General features: G+C 36.7%; 2 protein-coding genes across 2 annotated transcripts in view; one reads left to right on the top strand and one right to left on the bottom strand.

The window, feature by feature from the left end:
- The window catches only part of taf6 (TAF6 RNA polymerase II, TATA box binding protein (TBP)-associated factor), a 78269-nt gene extending 71058 nt beyond the window's left edge, over positions 1–7211 (bottom strand). Inside the window, exons 1-5 of the mRNA XM_059545894.1 lie at positions 7002–7211; positions 5571–5734; positions 5016–5102; positions 4732–4885; positions 2349–2405 (exon numbers count right to left, since the gene is read on the bottom strand). Of these exons, the coding sequence (XP_059401877.1) occupies positions 2349–2405; positions 4732–4885; positions 5016–5102; positions 5571–5726 (454 nt within the window). The 5' untranslated portion in view covers positions 5727–5734; positions 7002–7211. The remainder of the gene's footprint in view (positions 1–2348; positions 2406–4731; positions 4886–5015; positions 5103–5570; positions 5735–7001) is intronic.
- Positions 7212–7873: 662 nt separating this feature from the next.
- LOC132133144 (zona pellucida sperm-binding protein 3-like) lies at positions 7874–19437 on the top strand. Its single transcript, XM_059545882.1, has 10 exons — positions 7874–8351; positions 14295–14410; positions 14650–14753; positions 15424–15601; positions 16034–16151; positions 16277–16362; positions 16513–16775; positions 16945–17121; positions 18886–19113; positions 19208–19437. The coding sequence occupies exons 1-10, from the start codon at positions 7959–7961 to the stop codon at positions 19270–19272; spliced, it is 1728 nt and encodes a 575-aa protein (XP_059401865.1). The 5' UTR covers positions 7874–7958; the 3' UTR covers positions 19273–19437.
- The last annotated feature ends 937 nt before the right edge of the window (positions 19438–20374 follow it).

The following is a 20374-nucleotide window of genomic DNA, read 5'->3' as shown; positions in this document are numbered from 1 at the left end:
GATTTTGTTTCACAATCCTCTCCAGGGTGCGGTTATCCCTATTGTTTGAAACACTTTTTTTCTACCACATCTTTTCCTTCTCTTCGCCTCTCTATTAATGTGCTTGGACACAGAGCTCTGTGAACAGCCAGACTCTTTTGCAATGACCTTTTGTGTCTTGCCCTCCTTGTGCAAGGTGTCAATTGTCGTCTTTTGGACAATTGTCAATTCAGCAGTCTTCCCCATGATTGTGTAGCCTACAGAACTAGACTGAGAGACCATTTAAAGACATTGCAGGTGTTTTGAGTTAATTGATTAGAGTGTGGCACCAGGTGTCTTCAATATTGAACCTTTTCACAATATTAAAATTTTCTGAGATACTGAATTTGGGATTTTTCTTAGTTGTCAGTAATAAACATCAAAATTAAAAGAAATAAACATTTGAAATATATCAGTCTGTGTGTAATGAATAAATATAATATACAAGTTTCACTTTTTGAATGGAATTAGTGAAATAAACTTTTAAATGATATTCTAATTATATGACCAGCACCTGTATATATAATACATACATGGAAGCCAAATGCAGCGTTATATTTAAAATTAATGTATGTATTTCTGCCGTACCAAACTGCAATGAAGCAAATGGTCTGACTGGGGCATCACTCTTCCTCACGTACAGCATGCGTGCACACACAAACACTCACTCACCTATTCACTCACTCACTCACTCACTCACACAATTTATAAAAAAAAGATTCTTATTTATAATTGATTTTTTTTTTCATGTATAAATTGTGTACTCGTTTGGCTTGATATTTTATATGCATTTATTTTTGTTCTCAGGTCTGTAATTTGCAGAAGGTGCAATCCTTCTTTTGTAATGTTGTAATAAGAAGACAAAACTAAGGCCAAATGGCCTTTACTATTTAAGTTTGTATTCATAGTTTTACATGTTATACATGTTTTACAGTAAGTTGACTTACTTACTTAAAGTTGACTTAAAATGAACTTTTATTTTGACGGGTTACCATGAATACCTTTAAATTGACACTGGTTTTACTCAAATGAAATGGTAAAATGCTTGTGAAGGCACTCAGAACAGTTCTGGTGATGTTGTTTATGTATTTATGTCCCCATTGAGATGGCAGATGTTTAAAATTACTGCAAGCGTCACGCGTTTCAGTTTATGTAGTAAACAAACCTGCACGTCTCTGCCATTCATTCATTCACACAGAGAAGCGCAGAACATGCAGGATTCATATTTCAACCAATTTTTGCGGCTTAACATTTACAGATGCTGGTTAGGGATGGGACGATAACCGGTTTTATTGATAACCGTGATAAAATGTGCTGAAGGTTAGTAATATCGTTTAAAAATGAATTATCATTAAAACCGTGTTTGATTATCGCGGTTTTAATAACTCACTATTAAATCATGTCCAGCCAGCAACAGTCTGACGCAAGCGCAGCGCACAATATTTTTTTTGTTTTTTTTCGAGAAGGAATGGCGAAAGTCAGTGACTTTTCTATGCTTCTACACTTTTCATTGTAAGGAAGGAAATGCCACAGAATTTAATCTTTCTTTAAATTAAGTGCATAGAGTTGCTTGTTTTATTAGTTGTTTGTTGATTATTAAATATAAAACTTGCTGAAATGTTTTCAGTGTGAGCATCAACTATTTTTGAACACTTTCATCTCGTTTCAACAAAACCGTGATAATATTGATAATCGTGATAATTTTAGTCACTATAATCGTGATATTAAATTTTCATACCGTCCCATCCCTAATGCTGGTCCATATGGAGATTTGATTTGATTAATTTATGCTAACTTTGACAACTTCCATGACTGTCCATGTTAAAATGTAAGTTTAATTTTCATGATTGGCTTTTGAAATTCCATCAGCGTTTTCTGCTTCACGGAAATCATAGCGCATCAAGAACTGGTTTGACCGGGTACTCGGTAAAGAACCTTGTACCATGACATTTTAATTTTTTAGTACCGACTTGGTATCGAAGTACCGGGTCTTTTGACAACACTAATATATTTGCTTAAAAACATGCAATACATTTGCTACTACAGTTTCATGCAGTATTTTAATGAAACAGTTTTTAATTCAGTAATCTTTTGAGGCTGTTTATTTGTCACCCATGGTATCAATTTAATATGGATACCGAGATATTAGATTCTGGTATCATACTGAAGGGTTAATTGAGCCAACCCTAATATAAACTGAAAAAATAGTATAATTTGAAATATCTTTAATAATTGAAATCATTCATTATCACAGTAAAATTGTACAAACATATTCCCTGACTCTATAACATGTAATGCAAATTAGCAAAAGATCCAGTAAACTCTCTTACCTGGAGGTGGGTTTTCTGGTATTGCAGGCTGGACACCATCAATACTTAACCAGTGAGCTGAAAGACAAAGAGACGACAGGCTATTTTCCTTCCTGTTCATGAGGTAAATCTAATGTTGTTCACAGACAACATATAAGGCATGCAAATAGCACTTCTCACACAAAACTCATCGGAGACTCAACTCAGAATTGATTCAGTCTAATGTTAGCATGATGCTAACAATGTCACACTCATTATAAACAGTTGTAATAAACAAACAGCACAAACAAATAAAGGGATAACAGTCCATTTTAATTACATTTAAAAGGATAGTTTACCCAAAAATTAAAATTGTATGTTTATCTGCTTACCCCAAGGGCATCCAAGATATAGATGACTTTGTTTCTTCAGTAGAACACAAACAGAGATATTTACTGAAACTGTTGCAGTTTGTCAATTCTATAATGTAAGTAGATGGGAATCATGGCTTTGAGAATCATAAAAAATACACAAACAAAAACAAATTAAACCCTGCGGCTCGTGATAATACAATGATATGCAAAGAAACAAAACGATTGGTCTGTGCAAGAAACTGAACTGTATTTATACATATATATAGAATGTCAATGGTCCATTTCAGAGATAATGGTGGTAATGCACTTATAAGTCTGCAATCTGCTGTAAAGCAAGAAGAAAAAGAAGATGCCTCATGCACAGGCTGAAGAAGAGGCGAATGTACTCAGAACAGTTCAGACATTGCGATGAAAATCAGAGGTAAACAACCGTTCAATAAATACAATAAATACTGTTCAGTTTCTTGCACAGATCACTCATTTTGTGTCTTTACACATCAGTGTATCATCGCATGAGCAGGGTTTCATTTGGTTTTGTCGGTGTATGTTTTATGACTCTCAAAGCCGTGATTCCCATCCACTTACCGTATTTTCTGGACTATAAGTCGCACTTTTTTTTTCCATAGTTTGGCTGGTCCTGCGACTTATAGTCAGGTGCAACGTATTTATCAAAATTAATTTCACATTTACCAAGAGAAAACAGCCGCGAGAGGGCGCTCTATGCTGCTCAGTGCTCCTTTAGCCTACACTGAAAACATAGAGCGCCGTCTCGCGGCTGTAGACGGTAATATTTTCTCTTGGTTCTAAATAAATGCAACTTATAGTCCAGTGCGACTTATACATGTTTTTTTCCTCGTCATGATGTATTTTTGGACTGATGCGACTTATACTTGGCTGCGACTTATAGTCCGAAAAATACGGTACATTATAGGACTGACAGACTGCAATGGTTTCAATTAAAAATCTCTGTCTGTGTTCTACTAAAGAAACAAAGTCACCTACATCTTGGATGCCCTAGGGGTAAGCAGATAAACATAAAATTTTCATTTTTGGGTGAACTATCCCTTTAAAGGTACAATTTGTAAGATATTTGCAGTAAAATGACCAAAAACCACTAGACCGATTATTAACAATATCTCTAATGTTTTCAACTACTTGTAAATCAGGAGAAAATGTACATTTTAAACAATGACACGGAGCTGTGCAGTCGCCTGTCAATTACGTTAGATACCCTTTGTTACCGCCTTTACTGACGTAGAAACCACATGACAACAGTGTCGTGGACAAATGCGGAAGTAGCTTTGCGACAAACTTCAACTAGAAAGAGATGCCAATCTTGTTTGTGTTTTACTCAACAGGTGAGTTGTTTTGATTTGTATCTTTACAGAAAACGCATGATATTATAACGATCAACAATATTAGTATTATGGGGCATATACGCCAAACGCGGGGCATCGCATCTCTAGACCCGCGCGAGGACGCGTCTGATCCATCGTCTGATCGCGTCTTTGCATTGACTTTGTATGTAATCTACTCGCGCAAATTGTTGAACTTGCATTAAATCCATGATTTATCTTTCCGTCTGATTGATGGCCGTCAGCGGTTGGATAGAAGACAACACATCCCATCATTCCACGCTCCTTCTTAGCGTCATCAAACCATGCAATTGTTATTGTTTTGATAGTGCGCCCTCTCGTGGCAGGTCCTACAACCTATTGTTTTAGTTAATTTTGTATATACACTTTTAGTGTATAATAAAACATTTATTATTTACTTTTCTGCTTGTCAAACTTGGAACTGAGATCAATTCCAATGAATTTTGGCAAAAATACACTGGAGTATTTATACTCTGTATTTAGCAAAAACAAGGTATCCTAAAAAGCAAGAACAATTTTGCTGTGTTCCATTTGGAATGGATGTTATATGGCTGTTATAAGGGCAAATAATGCCCTTATATGTTGTCTAGGTAAGAAGCTCACTAGATTTTGGTACAGAGCTTGCATCTAAATAGCAAATAATCTGGCTTCATATGAGACATGCTTGTTAATTACCTTTGAGCGTAACATCAAGAGGGACTCTAGGGAGGGGCGTGTTGATGATATCACTAAGATCCACTTCCTTTTCTTCATAGAAGTGCAATTCTCTGCCGCCTCCACTTGCAAACCGAAATGGAATGAACTCTTGAGACTGGAATCCATACAGAGGCTAAAGGAGACAAATACAATTAAAGTAAAAACTTGATATACAAGGAAAAAAATTTGTGAAGGGTTCTGAATGTTGTGGTACAGCCAGAGAGAGGAAACCAATAGTTCTCACTTTGTTCCAATTTTCTCACCTCCACATTTTTTAGTTTAAGAGCATGGTCAATGTCACCAGTAGTAAGTTTGCGTCTTTTACCATGGTGCATAAACTTCAGTGCGTCCTGTGGGAGATATCACATCAACAGATAAACAAAACCTTCAGTATTTCTGTGCAATCTATCAACTGGAAAATAATGCAGACTATTGTAATCAGTTGTGATTTGATAAATGCTCTAAGCCATAATCGCAATTTCAAATGTAGCTCAACTGACAGCTGTTGAGCACAATATTAAAACTCTTAAGTTATTATGAGAAATGTACACATATTTTCAGTTAATAGTGTTTCACTTTGATTTCTCAGACTGTGTTGGTCTAATCTGTCCCACCACAAGTCAAGGAAATCAACGGGAAACACTGTATATTATACTGTATTTTATTATATTATATTACTCTGATAAATTAACTCAATCAAAAAGGAAAATATGTAATGTATAATTAAAAAATATATATATTATTTAGGTTGTCTCTATAAACTATATCTTTCATAAACAGACAAATATAAATAAAATGTTGAGTGCAATTGTAAATACCTGAGCAATCTCCTTGATCCTGTAGCTAACCTCTTCACTAAGGGCCAGACAACTGTCTTCCTGCAGTGAGCCCACACCCACTGACTCCGCCATCGCCTTCATGGATTCGGTAGGCAAGATCACCGAACACAGCTTCTGTCTGCGCTCCTCTGCCATGTCTCACTCTGGAGAAGAAAAACAGCTACAGTTCAGTCAGATATATTCACATTGCAAGTAACTGTGATTAATTATTTTCACTAACAAGATAATTGAGCATTAAGAATAATGATTCAGACTTTGATTCAGGTTTTGATTCAATTTAAAAAAATGACTTCTCATATTCTTAGAAGCATCAATGGTTTAAAAAAACTCAAACAAATCAGTGATATTTTGCATTAATGCTATCCTTTCCAAATGTATGTTTATCAATTTATAGTTGTAATAACTTTATAGTGGCATATTTTCTATTCTATTACATTCTTTACTCGCAAGTTAAAAGCCCTAGTCCAAATACTTCTTAGGTTTTTTGTTTAATTTCAAAACAAAAATAAAAATATATATATTATTTTCTTTCAGTGGGGCCAGTGAAAATGATGGTAGGGCAAGTATAAATCTGTAGTGCTGGTTCAACCTGGTAGGCAAATAATAATACTGAGTACTCCATTACAATCAAGTGAATTCACATATTGACAAAAATCGACATACATTCATTCTGTAATACATATGTATGATTTGAAAATATGATTGATTCACAAAGGTTATATATTAGCAAAGACTGAAATCAAAACGAGTTTCAAATTATATGGCTGGTGTCGAGACAAATATCCACAGTTGAAGGTAACTGGTGACTATTAAAAAAATCCAGTTTAATGATAAAAAATTAAAATATTATTTACAAAAAAAAAAAGAAAGAAAGAAGATTTTCTATTTCAATTGATTTGATGTCCAACAGGAGCATTGTATCTTATTGGTAATCATACGAATCCTATTGAGATTCATGTCTAAAATGAGTAACGTTGGTTGGTCTGTATTATGATGGAATTTCAATATCTAAAATTCCAATAAGATAGTTTTGAGATTGCAACAAAAATTTAGAACACTCCTCCCCGTAAAGCATCAACGACAGCATTGACATTTCGTCCACTATTCAACTATTGTAAGGATCTATCAGACTTAATTTAGCTACAGAAAACATGCCTTAATGATCCTAAATGTTTTTTGATTGTTTGTTTGTTTGTTTTCTTCGAGTCGATTTAAGCACATTTAGTGCGGTATCAAGTAAAGTTACTCAAATAATGATATACTACGCTGTCAAAAAATCGTACATGAACGTATCCAAATGTCTTAAAAAGCATTAAGCCGATCATGTATAAACGAGAGGAGTTGATTGTTGATGTTGTTCCTGCAATAAAATGGCACGAAAAGCTGAACAGAACTGCATGTCGTTCTTACCTTAAAGATAATGCTGCAAAGTTAAAACGATTTAAAAAACGAATAAAATGAGCAAATCCCTTATTTATGGCTACTCCGGTTGTGACTATACAGCTAACGGTTTATTTATTCACTGTATTAGTTTTTAGTATTCATATAAGATACATCCTGTTTAGCTCAGCACAATTTTTCCGAAAATCCGCCATTTTGAATTCGCTGGAAGGTCCTGAGAGAGTCGAAGGAAAGTCCGAAACTTAATCCAACATAGACGTATATTAAAAAAGCACGTTTTAGCGTCATGCCTTTATATAAGCTTTATGAGTAAGCTGGCAAACGATTTGCTATTAAATACATATGATATTCCATGAAAAAAAAAAGAAGAAAAAAACGCATCTAGGTTTAATTCTTATGCATCTTTCAAGACATCGATTCCAGAGGCTGCTGAAGACTCCTGCTATCAGCAAATCATCATGCTGCCTAGTTTTCAAACTTGCACAAACTGTATTCTTAGTGTTTATAATAATATATTATCGATATTAATATTCACTTGTTGAAATCTTCGCTTGTGCCAAAATTAAAAGTAAAGAATGTGAAAATATGCTTCTAAAACATTATTATGATCATTATTGTAATAATTATAAATTGTCGAAATCAGAATATGCACAGAACAAAATTAACATGTCAACATAAAAAAAATAGACCAACTATGTATAGCGGTAGAAAAGAAGGGAATACGTATGAATGAAAATTCAGAGGACACATATTCCTTTGTATGTGAGTGGGAGGGGAGTTTTTTTTTTCATGGTCACTAATTATTGCCCGACTTTCAACAATGCAACGTCTAATTACCCCGTGATTATGGAACTGGTTTAAAAATGGGTTAATTGTTCATTTAAAGGCGCACAAGTGGGCCGGAAGTTTGCTAAGTGATGCGGGGTTATAGCTTGCAGATTGTGTTCTCTAATTTAAACGAGGACGATGACAGAAAGTTTAATCTTGACTCTTCTAATTTTGACAGTAGAGTTTAGTGATGTGAGGGCATCTCCACTAAACTCTGATCCACATATAACTTCTCCAGTCGGTCGGTCGCAAATGAGTGAACCTTTTAAAATCAAGCAGCCCTCGAATCAAATGAAAGAGTCATCCGGCAGACAGATCACACGAGTCAAAACCGTAGCCGTGATTTGTCACGAGAATTACATGGAGATTGCGATTAAGGCTGACCTCTTTGAAGTCGGTCTACCTGTGGATGCTTCAGAGCTGCAGCTTGGCGCCGACAGTCAGTTTATAACTTCTTGTAAAGTGAGCGCATTCTCCACAAACGAGTACATCATAGCAGCTAGGCTCACCGACTGTGGCACTCAACACTGGGTATGAGCAATTCATTGTCTTTGTAGATCGCTATTTTGGGTCATCTAGGAGGGAAAACGTTAAGTTCCGTAAAAAGTCTCCCAGTAAAAGGTCATAATTTCCCCCTAACAATGCGTTCGTAGTCTCTGTTGAATGGGAATAGATAAAGACCCATGTACAGCAAGAAAATCGAGAAAACACGTGGTGATGAAGTCCGATTCATTTGTGCGAATCGGTTCATTCGAACAGTTTTGTTTGTCAATAAGCCGGTTCAAAATGAATCGGCTGTTAATTTACGTCACCGCCATGTACCTGGCTTCTCGACATGACGTGTGCTATAAGTCATGTGGGCGTAATCTAGTAAAGTTTAATGCCCGCATTTTATCCTAACGACTCCCTTTGTTAACACTTTGAAACTTCTCTATTACCTCTTTGTAAACGGACTTCTTTTACGGTTATCATTTTATTACTTATTCCTTGCATGTTGCCTATTTTTTACCTTTTTAAACGAACAAGGTTTTTTTTTTTTTTTTTAATTCATGTACCAGTTAATTCAACAGTCTGTGGTTCCCATTGGCTTCTATAGTATTTTTTTCCTACTATGGAAGTCAATTGGAACCACCGACTGTTTGATTACCAACAATCTTCAAAATGTCATCTTCTGTTCAACAAAGTAACTCCTACAGGTTTGGGACGACATGAAGGTGAGTAAATGACTCCTTTTTGGGTGAACTATCCATTTAAGCTAAGAGTAAGGGCGGAGTTGATCCTGTTTTATACTGTCTATGGGTTGACCTCATTGCTATGGAAGATGTCAGCGTGCTTACTATGAACACAGTGATTGGCTGATAGTGTCTGTCAGATTTATTCAGAGAAATATTGAAGAGAGCAATACTATGTTGCCACGTTCAAATAAAGCTTTTAAAATTGAGGCTACATGTCACTAAACAAGTTTATGTTCAGCTAACTGTCAGCCTATTACATGCTATGAGTGAATATGCATAAACACCCTTTTAATCAAGAGTAGAATAATCATGGCTGATAGGATGGGATGCAAATGTTAAAGAAAACAAGCACCGCTGTCAAATCTTGCCCAACTGGTTAATGAAAACCATGCTATAAGGAAAATTGAGTTGAGTTGTTTGAACTGTATATCCAAATCATTTCAAGAGTTTAGTTACCTTTAAAATCAGTAATAAACAGTGATACCCTATTATATTTTAATAGCAGTTATTCACTGCTCTAAATCAAAACAAATACAATTTGTATTAACTTTTCCCTTTACAAAAGTGAAAGAAAAACTGTAATAAAAGAATCCAATGTATGAACCGTGTACAACTCACTAATAATAATAATAGAATTGATTTATAATAGCCTTATATAATATATATAAAAGCCTTATTTATATAAATGCAGAATAACATTAATAATTCATAGAAATAAATACACAATTAATATAACTAATATAAATTTAATATAATTGTTTTTGTTTATTATCCACATCCCATTCAACTTGCATAGCAGCAGTTGCAGTAAATTTGCATTGATGAATAAACAAAATCTACTTATGTCAAGGCTAATTAATCTTGAGCATATTGATTTAATATCATATATCCATACTTTGTTAGATAGCTACTTGTTCAAAAAGGTAGCTTTAGTTTAACATGTAAAATATGTGGATCCTATAGAAACAGTTTAGAATAGCTTAATTAGTCCAGTGTTATTTTAGTATTAGTTATTTATTTTGCTATTTAATTATGCATTAAATATTTATGTATAATATTTGAGGACATATGATGAACATTTGATAAAGCTAAGTGCTAAATTATTTTTTTCATTTTGATTACACACAAGATGGAAAAAAGATGTTCAGAGGGATTTCAGCATATTTATATATTTTCGGCATATTTTTTTATTTTTATTAAAATGTCTCAATCAGGCCAGTAAGGATTTATCTTCAGAATACAGAATATAAGTGTATAACTGGAGAGTTTGGTGCACATAGCTGCTACATAGGCTAAGATGTTTGTACTGAAGAATGACAAAAAACTCATTTTGAGAAAACGGCATTTAAAGATTTGTAATGTAAAAGCTAATTATTTTTTTAGTGGAAACAACCATTTACAGACACAATATCTTGTCAAATCCTTAGCAATCGACAATACAAACCAACTAAAACACATCAAAACCTATAACTCAGCATTTATGGCCTTCAACTAAACAGAGAAACAGTCAAAAACAATGTGGAAATGTCAGAGCACGTTGTCGGAAATTGACATCAGCCAATGAGATTCACTTTTAGTGTTAAATGCCCCATTGTACTTTCATAATTGGTTGCTGATGAAAAGGAAATGACCATATTTGGATCCGAGAACATTTTACGGGAGAGAGAGCTAGAGAGAGAGCTTTCCAGGGTGCAGACAGCAATCGCTGAGCACCATGGTGATTTAGAACGCCAACTGAATTTATGAGAAATCTACAGACGCAAATAGACTAAAGGTGTAGTAAAATAAATACCTATGTGTATTTTGGACTTTTTTTTTTTTTTTCACCACAAGTCTGAAAGACATGTAATTGAAGACAAACAGCCCCAAATCTCAAAATTCACCAGTAAAAAAAACCGATGTTTTTGCATGTCTCACCCATAGACTGTAAAAAAAAAAAAAGTCTCAAGTGTGGAGCGTTACATAAACATCATACGTTTTGTTTCGTCACCTCAATTAAGTGAAAAAAGTCGCTAATCGACTGCATGATTCAATAATGACTTTATTAGAATTGCAATTTATACTTTTTTTAAACCATTGTTTTAAATTGCGTTGTTGCCTATATCGGTGCTTTCGGACAAAAAATAAGTAAATCATAACGCAGTAAACCCCTTTTACATTCAGCATCAGAGGAGCATAGTAAATATAATGATTAGCATCTTGGTCTGCTCTAGGAGATAACATCGTCATCGAACCTGGTCTGTCTAACACCGAAAGACGTTAACGTTAGTACCAAACACTTCTTGCACTGCAACAACTCGCTAATCGAAAAACATAAGCTGTATAAAAAAGATCCACTTACAGTGTGCTTTTTTTTTGCTGGAAAACAGCAGCTCGCTATTCTTGGTCCTCGTTGAGAAGCATCGCGACGCAATCATGAGTTATTTACTAAACTGAAAGATTATGATTTTAATTTGTGAGTGACAGACAAGTAGAAGGGTGGGGGCACACCGGGGGGCCAATCAGTTTTCAGGAGGGGCCAGTGGCCCCATGGCCCCTCCCCTGGCTACGCCACTGGCCTGCGTGAGACGCGCCTCGCGTGCATGCTAGAAATGGAACCGACGCCTATTTTTACCGCGACACGCGTGAGTGTTGGAAGCGTTTCCAGCCAAAATATAATAGGAAAATATGTTTATATGTCATTTTGTACACAAATGCATATTAATTCATGACATTTTGATATTTGAAAGTCTGTAGGTTGACATAAATTCAGATAACATATAAATGTAATTAAAAAAATAAATCAATTATCGATTTTCAAATATTGCACCTGTCAAACATATGCCGCGTTTCCACCGAAATTACCCGGAACATTTGTACCAGGAACTTTTTTACCCAGGAACCCCCCCCATGACCTGTTGCTTTCTCCGTTTCCACCGCGGTGTAAAGTACCGGAAAGATTAGGCAAATAGACTGGTGACGTAGGTCTGCACGCTTTTCTCAATACAAAGTACGCTGATTTTGGACGTGCATCCTCGGTAGTTCAGACTTTGTGCGTTTGACTCAGGAGTGTGATGTCCGCGACAACGCAAATCCGGTGAACCTGCAAACAGCAGCCTACTTGATAACTTCAGTCAGCTGACCATGGCTACTGCAATTTTCCTGTTTATTTACAATAAAACGAAATAGGATATCAAATACCACTGCCTCCTTTCATTTTGATTTAAACGTAATAACAGCTGCAGAAATGTACTTAGTTCAGGGATATGTGTATGCATTACAATGAAATGAAATATTATATAAATTTGCCTTTTATTTTCATATTAACATATAGATAAATTGAATACAGACCAAAGATAACCTGTTAGATTTACCCAAAACGAATTATATTTTATGTTTAACCACTAAAGAGACATCAAAGCCAGCGGCACACATCAGAAGGTCTAGCCGAGGTGAGGCTGCTTCTCGGCGTATAGATGATCACACAGTCTCCGAGATCGGCGGAACACATTTTTAAATAGGCGCTGTCTTTATTAATAAACCACAGATTTGAGTTTTAAACTACATTCTCTCCTGAAATACTTTTAAAATTACATTTCATGACACAATAACAGTAATATTTTGAAAATGATCCAAATAAATGGTGGTTGAACCCAAACAATGCTGCGTGAACTCAACCAATCAGCATGTTTAGCGCCCAAGCCCCGCCCCCCCAAAGTTCCGGAACTTTAAAAAGTACCACCTCACCAGCAGGGACTTTCTGAGGGGCATTTTTTTTACCCGGAACTTTATTTAGTTCCTGGTTCCTGCGGTGGAAACACACAGAGTACCAGGCCAAAGTCCCTAGTTCCTGGGTAAAGTTCCTGCGGTGGAAAAGTGGCAATAGTCTATTTTGCCGTCAATACTGTTGACGGTGTCCTTTATCAGTAGGTGTGTAAAAAAAAGTTGATATTGTTGTCATGAACACAAGAGACTGGTCTGTCGGCGGTCTCCCTCTATGTCACCTACAGCAGCACGCCAACGCCGCATCAGGCACGATTCTGGTGTGTAAAGACACAGAAAACGCGAGGCAACCGTGGCGTGGCGTGTCCGTTTTTAATTCGGCTCCCATGTTAACAGGTTAGAGCTTGCAGACTGCCTGCGTGAGACTCGCGTCTCAGGCGCGGATCGAGCCGCGCTGAAAGCACGTGCATGCTAGAAAGAGATCGACGCCTATTTTTCACGCGACACGCGAGCGTGTTGGAAGCGTTTCCAGGCAAAATAGAATAGGAAAATGTTTGTCATTTTGTACACAAATACGTATTAATTCATGACATTTTGATGTTTGAAAGTCTATATGTTGACAAATTCAGATATAATGTAATTTAAAAAATAAATAATTATCGATTTTCAAATATTGCACCTGTCAAACAGTCTCTTTTTGCCGTCAATACTGTTGACGGTGTCCTTTATCAGTAGGCTTTATATTTATGCTTAACATGAAGTTGGAGTGTAAAAAAAAAAAAAAAAAAAGCTGAATTTGTTGTCATGAAGACAAGAGCCTGGTCTTTAGGCGGCCTCCCTCTGTCACCTGCAGCAGCGCGCCGCGTCAGGCACGATTCTGGTGTGTAAAGACACAGAAAACGCGAAGCAGCAGAAACGCCACGCTCACGCCACGCAGCCAGTGTGTCACCGGCCTTATTTGCCCTGCTTCCTCCGAAGTCCCCACTTTAAGGGTTCTTCCCTACAGAGTGATTAAGGCATAGAGATGCTTGCTTCTGACTGGAATTTGCCCAGCTACTGATTTAAATCAGTTTAATGAATCAATTTCTTAAAAAAAAAAAAAAAAAAAACTATTCGGCGTGGTTCCTATACCAATGATGTTGGTCATTGTTTTTATAAATCCAATCCAGATGTCAGTACGAACTCAACTTTTTATTGTTTCTCCCAAAAACCACAAAACCTACCGACTCTCTTGTCATTTTTATATACGTTTATATACTTTTTCTTCGCCCCCTGTTCCTTAAATTCATTTAATTCATTTTGAGGAAAAACTTGGTTTGCAAATACAAACCATTTTTGTTTGTTGGCCTATAAAGTAAAAACGTTGTGACACAGAAGTTGTGCTGTGAAAATTAAGCAACATCCACAATCAATGTTTATTGCATTGCAAATTTTTTTTTTATTTAAACCAGATCCTACGACCTAAAACTTTGACTAGTTTGACAACCACTTAACACTAGCTAGCTTAATTGTATAATATAACTTTCCTTTTGTTCAGATTACAGATGACTCCCTTATATACACCAACCTCCTTATCTTCACTCCGCAACCCTCTCCAGATGGAGTGGTTCGCCTTGAGCAGGCTGTAGTTCCCATTGAATGTTATTATCGAAGGTAAGTGTACTGTGCTTTTGGCAACAGACAACTTTTTTTTTCTCTTTTTTTTCTAATCATATTTACAATAGTTTACCCTAATATGTAAATAACATACCATGGTGTTACTGTCCTTTACCAGAATTGAATGTTGGAATTTATTCAAGATCCTAATTATGAAATCTGGTCAAAAGGAAATTGGCTACAATTTTTGTTTGTTTGACAAATCTGCTGGAGCATTTGTGTTCTTTGTCTCTCAGAAGGTTTGATATTACCAGTAACCCCATCAGACCGACATGGGTTCCTTTTAGTTCAACGCAATCAGCAGTGGAGGATTTGCAGCTTTCACTAAAGCTAATGACAAGTATGTGCACAATTTTACAAGTACCGTATTTTCCGGACTATAAGTCGCACTTTTTTTCATAGTCTGGCTGGTCCTGCGACTTATTTATCAAAATTAATTTGACATGAACCAAGAGAAAACATTACCGTCTACAGCCGCGAGAGGGCGCTCTATGCTGCTCAGTTCTCCTGTAGTCTACACTGAAAACATAGAGTGCCCTCTCGTGGCGATAGACGGTAATGGTTTCTCTTGGTTCTAAATAAATGCGACTTATGAAGTCCAGTGCGACTTATGTTTTTTTTCCTCATGACGTATTTTTGGACTGATGCGACTTATAGTCCGAAAAATACGTTATAGTTTGTGTTGATTGCTATGTGCAATTTAGTTATTTAGTTGGAGGGACATTCTTGTAGAGAAGATTTGATTTGACAACACCTGTTCTCGATTATTAATTCTTTAATTTTTTTTAAAAAGAGAAGTGCCAACATCTGCCAGACTCATTTTGACAAATGTTGGAAGTATGCTAGGATGTAGACTGACGTGGACTACCACAATTTAATTGTTAACCTGTTTGTAATTTTGGGAGACTTTATTCTGACACTTTACAGCATCTACACTACATTTCTCTGACTATATGAAAAGTAGGCAGTTGTAGCTTGGTCACATTTTTGTCTCCTTATTTCTGCTTCAGGTGATTGGCGCTCCGAACGAGCCTCTTCCATGTACTTCCTGGGAGACTTCATAAACATAGAAGCCTCAGTTCGTCTGGGTCATCATGTTAACCTCCGTGTATATATTGAGAGCTGTGTTGCCACAGTGACTCCAGATATTAAGTCTTTACCCAAATACACATTTATTGAAAACCATGGGTGGGTACATTCATCAAGAATGAATTGTGTGTGTGTGTGTGTGTATGCGTGCGTGTGTGTGTGTATGTCAATGTCACCTTTATTTATATAGCGCTTTAAACAAAATACATTGCGTCAAAGCAACTGAACAACATTCATTAGGAAAACAGTGTCAATAATGCAAAAATGATAGTTAAAGGCAGTTCATCATTGGATTCAGTTATGTCATCTCTGTTCAGTTAAATAGTGTCTGTGCATTTATTTGCAATCAAGTCAACGATATCGCTGTAGATGAAGTCTATATATATATATATATATATATAAAATATAATTTTTTTTTTTTTTTTTTTCAGTTTTGTGCTGGTAAGCACCTATCACTCAAATGAAATCATTATTTGGCTAATCAACAAGTGTGTGTATAATTTCTATTTTATTTTTTTCTTACCTGTTTAGCTGTCTGACTGACGGACGGACAACTGGCTCAAAGTCCCGTTTCCTTCCCAGAATCCAGAATGACAAACTCCAACTACAACTGGATGCATTCAAATTCCACCAAGAGACAAGGCCAGAGGTGTATATTATGGAAACCACCCCCCCCCCCCCCCAAAAAAAAACATTAAATGCCCTGTGAAGATGTGGCAAACTTAAACTGAAATCTTGAATTTAAATGAACGTACTTCTCACTTTGTTATACAGATGTACATCACTTGTACTCTTCAAGCTTACCCTGTAATGGATGTAGTTGACCCCTTTCATAAAGCATGCTCCTTTATCGATGGAAGGTATGGAGCTTTGCTTTCATCCTTGGGATTTGTTGTCTAGTACACAACATTTCATCATGGACTCTTACTGTTTGTCACGCAAACCATATTTTCTGGTACATTTGGGAACCAACCTAAATTTTGCCCTCGCTCCCCTCTTTAATCTACAAGCTGGAAGGCTGCAGATGGTGGAGACTGGGCTTGTTACAGCTGCCAAGCAACAAAAGATTATGCATTCCTCCATTCTACACCGCAACAACCTGAGCCACCTTCTCCCAGACGAGACCAGACCTCATCTTCCCAAAGACCCAACAAATTTAAGATTCAAGAGGGTTCTGGAAGTTCTTTCAAATCCTTGCCAACAAGTGAACCTGTTCTCTCTTGGAAGAACGTAATTCTCCCACAAGAGGAGGATTATGGAGTATTTTCAGTGGGTAAGCATTCCCATATCCAGTGATTTTTGTGTTTTTAAGAGAAATTACTCTGACAGCACCCAACGTAATTTTATACAATCTGAGTATTTTAAAGATGAGATCTTTATTTAAATGACGGGTAAGCAGGTTTCTTCTAACCATTTTAACAAATGTGAATCTGTGTCAATAGGATGGGAAGAGGAGAAAACCATTGGTCCACTAGCCATCCTTCCAAAAAAAATGAAAATGGGGTTTCTGGCTCCTCCCAGAGTGAAGCAGGGTGTTCCACCGGTCCCTTATCTCAGTAAAGATAAGAAACCGATGCCTCATAGTAGCCTATGGAAGAATGGTGTTTCTGCTAAGATGGGTTTGTATTATGCCGCGTTTCCACCGAAATTACTTATAACAATTGTACCAGGAACTATTCCCCCCCCAGACCTGTTGCTTTCTGCGTTTCCACCACGGTCTAAAGTACCGGGAAAATTAGGCAAATAGACTGTATTGAGAAAAGCGAGCAGACCTTTGTCACCAAAGTATGCACTTTTTGTACTTGCATCCAAGGTAGTTCAGGCATTGCGCATTCGACTCGGAAGTGTGATGTCCACGATAATGCAAATCTGGTAATTCTGCAAACAGCAGTGTACTTGATAACATCAGCTCGCCTTGGCTACTCCAGTTTTCCTCTCTGTATATTTACAATAAAATGTAAAGGGATATCAAATACCACTGCCTCCTTTCGTTTCATTTAAACACAATAAAAGCCGCAGAAATGTACTTAGTAATGGCCGTATAATACACATTTCCCTGAACTATGAAACTAAATATTATATACATTTTTTTTTTTACTTTAACATATAGATAAATTGAATGCAGACCAAAGATTACCGTTAGACTTAGGCAAAACAAATTATATTTTGTTTAACCACTAAAGAGACATCAGAGCCAGTGGCACATATCGTAAGGACTAGGTGAGGTGAGTGTGCTCTCGGCGGATACATGAGCACTGAGCTCCCGCTGATCGCATGGAGGTGATGTCTCTGAAATCAGCAAGAAACATTTTTAAATAGGCACTGTCTTTTATAAATCAACAACGGTTTTGAGTTTTAAACGACTACGTTCTCCCCTGAAATACTTTAAAAATTACATTTCATGACGCAATAACAGTAATATTTTGAAAATGATCCGAATAAATGGTGGTTAATCACAATGCTGCGTGAACTCAACCAATCAGCATGTTCAGTGCCCAAGTCCTGCCCCCAAAAGTTCCAGAGCTTTTAAAAAGTAATACCTCGCCAGCAGGGACTTTCTGAGGGGCAATTTATTTTTTTTCCCGGAACTTTTAGATCCTGGTTACTGCGGTGGAAACACAGAGTACCAGCCCAAAGTCCCTAGTTCCTGGGTAAAGTTCCTGCAGTGGAAACGCGGCTTTATAGAAAACATTCTTTGCTATGGTCTCTTTTTCTAAAGGCATATGTGTCAAGAGGTAGGACTAGTCTCTCACTCCCCTCTCACTCCCCAGTGCTTAAGCATTGGGCATCATTCATGAAACACCAGTAGAATGAATGTCAATTCTGTAAAGCCATGTTTCTGTTTCCAAAAATTCTACTTTGTACAAAAACATTTAAACCTTCTCCCAACCATGAGTAAATGGTGTGTAAAACATTGGAAGGTTTTATTCTTTTAGACAAACTGATAACACTATTTTGATAATATATAATAACATTAATTAAAATTTTACCCAGAAAGTACCAGTGTCTGCAAGATAGGCTCTATTGCATTTATGTAATGTACTGGAACTAAACCTGAGAAGGGAGTCAAGGAGATCTTGCAGCATTCTTGTACATGTAGTCCACAATTATTTCATTGGTGGGAGAATGCTACTTGTAAATGAGTGTGCATGTAAACCCTATTTCCAAGTGATTGGAATGTGTATGTTCAATCTAGAGGGCTGTTTTGCACATGGGTTATGAGAGTTTCATGAAAGTTGTGGCGTGTGTGGGGTTTTTTTTTTATTTTTTTTTTTTTTTTTTTTTTTTTTTTTTAAATGGCCTCTTCAATATTTTAATGCTGGTTAGTTTACAGTAGTTAAAATGCTTAAAACTGCAGCATAAATTATTAATCTCTCCTCCAGATAAAAGTGTTATAATTCCTCAACCCTCATTGGAAGACACTGAACAAGCTAATATCATGGCAATTAAACCAGAATCGAAGAAGATGGAGGATGAATATGACAGTGAAGATGGTGACGACACGGAAGACTATGATGGTAGAGGTGAAGACCATGACTATAAAGCGGAAAAAGAAAAAACAAGAGAGGTTTATCAAAACATGTGGAAGACTAAACTCTTGCCAGAAGAAGGTAATCCACAAAACTGGCATGGTATTTAAGTGAAGTGGGGTGACATTGTTTGGGGTACATATCTTTGCTTATGTAAAAGTCTTTTATCTTGCAGATTTTAAAGAACGCTTTACAACTCTTGCCTCTAACAGTGAGGAAGACTCTGGACTTCATAATTAGGTACAAGCCCCTCCCTTCCAGATAAAGAAGAGGGTTCCCTCTAAAGAAGGGTTATGAATGCTGATAGAGATGACTCCATTTCGCTGAGATGGAGGAAAGCACACAAGCAGGAACCGAGGCTTGAGAACTTTCACCATTGCACTAATTAAATGGTTTCAAAAAAAAAAAAAAATTGTCTTCATGGTCAGATGTTTTTTTTTGTGTGTGTGTAGTAACCTTTAGGTATACATGTATGCATCTAGTTTAATTTGGTGATGCTAAATTAGATTTTAATAAAAAACATTTATGTATTTCTTTTTTCTTCCCCAATTGTGGCTCAATGATCAATCATGCAGTGACCGACTAGTCAGAAGCACCTTAAGCTGTTCAAATCAAGTCACCTTTATTTATATAGCACTTTAAACAAAATACATTGCGTCGAAGCAACTGAACAACATTCATTAGGAAAACAGTGTGTCAATAATGCAAAATGACAGTTGAAGGCAGTACATCATTGAATTCAGTGATGTCATCTCTGTTCAGTTTAAATAGTGTCTGTGCATTTATTTGCAATCAAGTCAATGATATCGCTGTAGATGAAGTGACCCCAACTAAGCAAGCCAGAGGCGGCAGCGGCAAGGAACTAAAACTCCATCTGTGACAGAATGGAGAAAAAAAACCTTGGGAGAAACCAAGCTCAGTTGGGGGGCCAGTTCTCTGACCAGACGAAACCAGTAGTTCAATTCCAGGCTGCAGCAAATTCAGATTGTGCAGAAGAATCATCTGTTTCCTGTGGTCATCTGAGACCTGGTCTTTACAGGAGATCTGTATCTGGAGCTCTAGTTGTCCTGGTCTCCGCTGTCTTTCAGGGATGTAGAGGTCCTTTCTAGGTGCTGATCCACCATCTGGTCTGGATACATACTGGATCCGGGTGACTGCAGTGACCCTCTGATCCGGATACAGACTGGATCTGGTGGCTACGGTGATCTTGGAATAAGAGAGAAACAGACTAATATTAGCGTAGATGCCATTCTTCTAATGATGTAGCAAGTACATCGGGTGGTATGGGAAGTGTTCCCGGTTCCGGTTTATCTAATTAATGCAGCCTAAAAATCCTTTAACG

The sequence above is a fragment of the Carassius carassius genome, chromosome 4 (assembly GCF_963082965.1).
Source record: "Carassius carassius chromosome 4, fCarCar2.1, whole genome shotgun sequence".
In the NCBI taxonomy this organism is placed as follows: domain Eukaryota; kingdom Metazoa; phylum Chordata; class Actinopteri; order Cypriniformes; family Cyprinidae; genus Carassius; species Carassius carassius.
The sequence above is the reverse complement of the archived record's forward strand: the minus strand, read 5'-3'. Positions and strand labels throughout refer to the sequence as shown.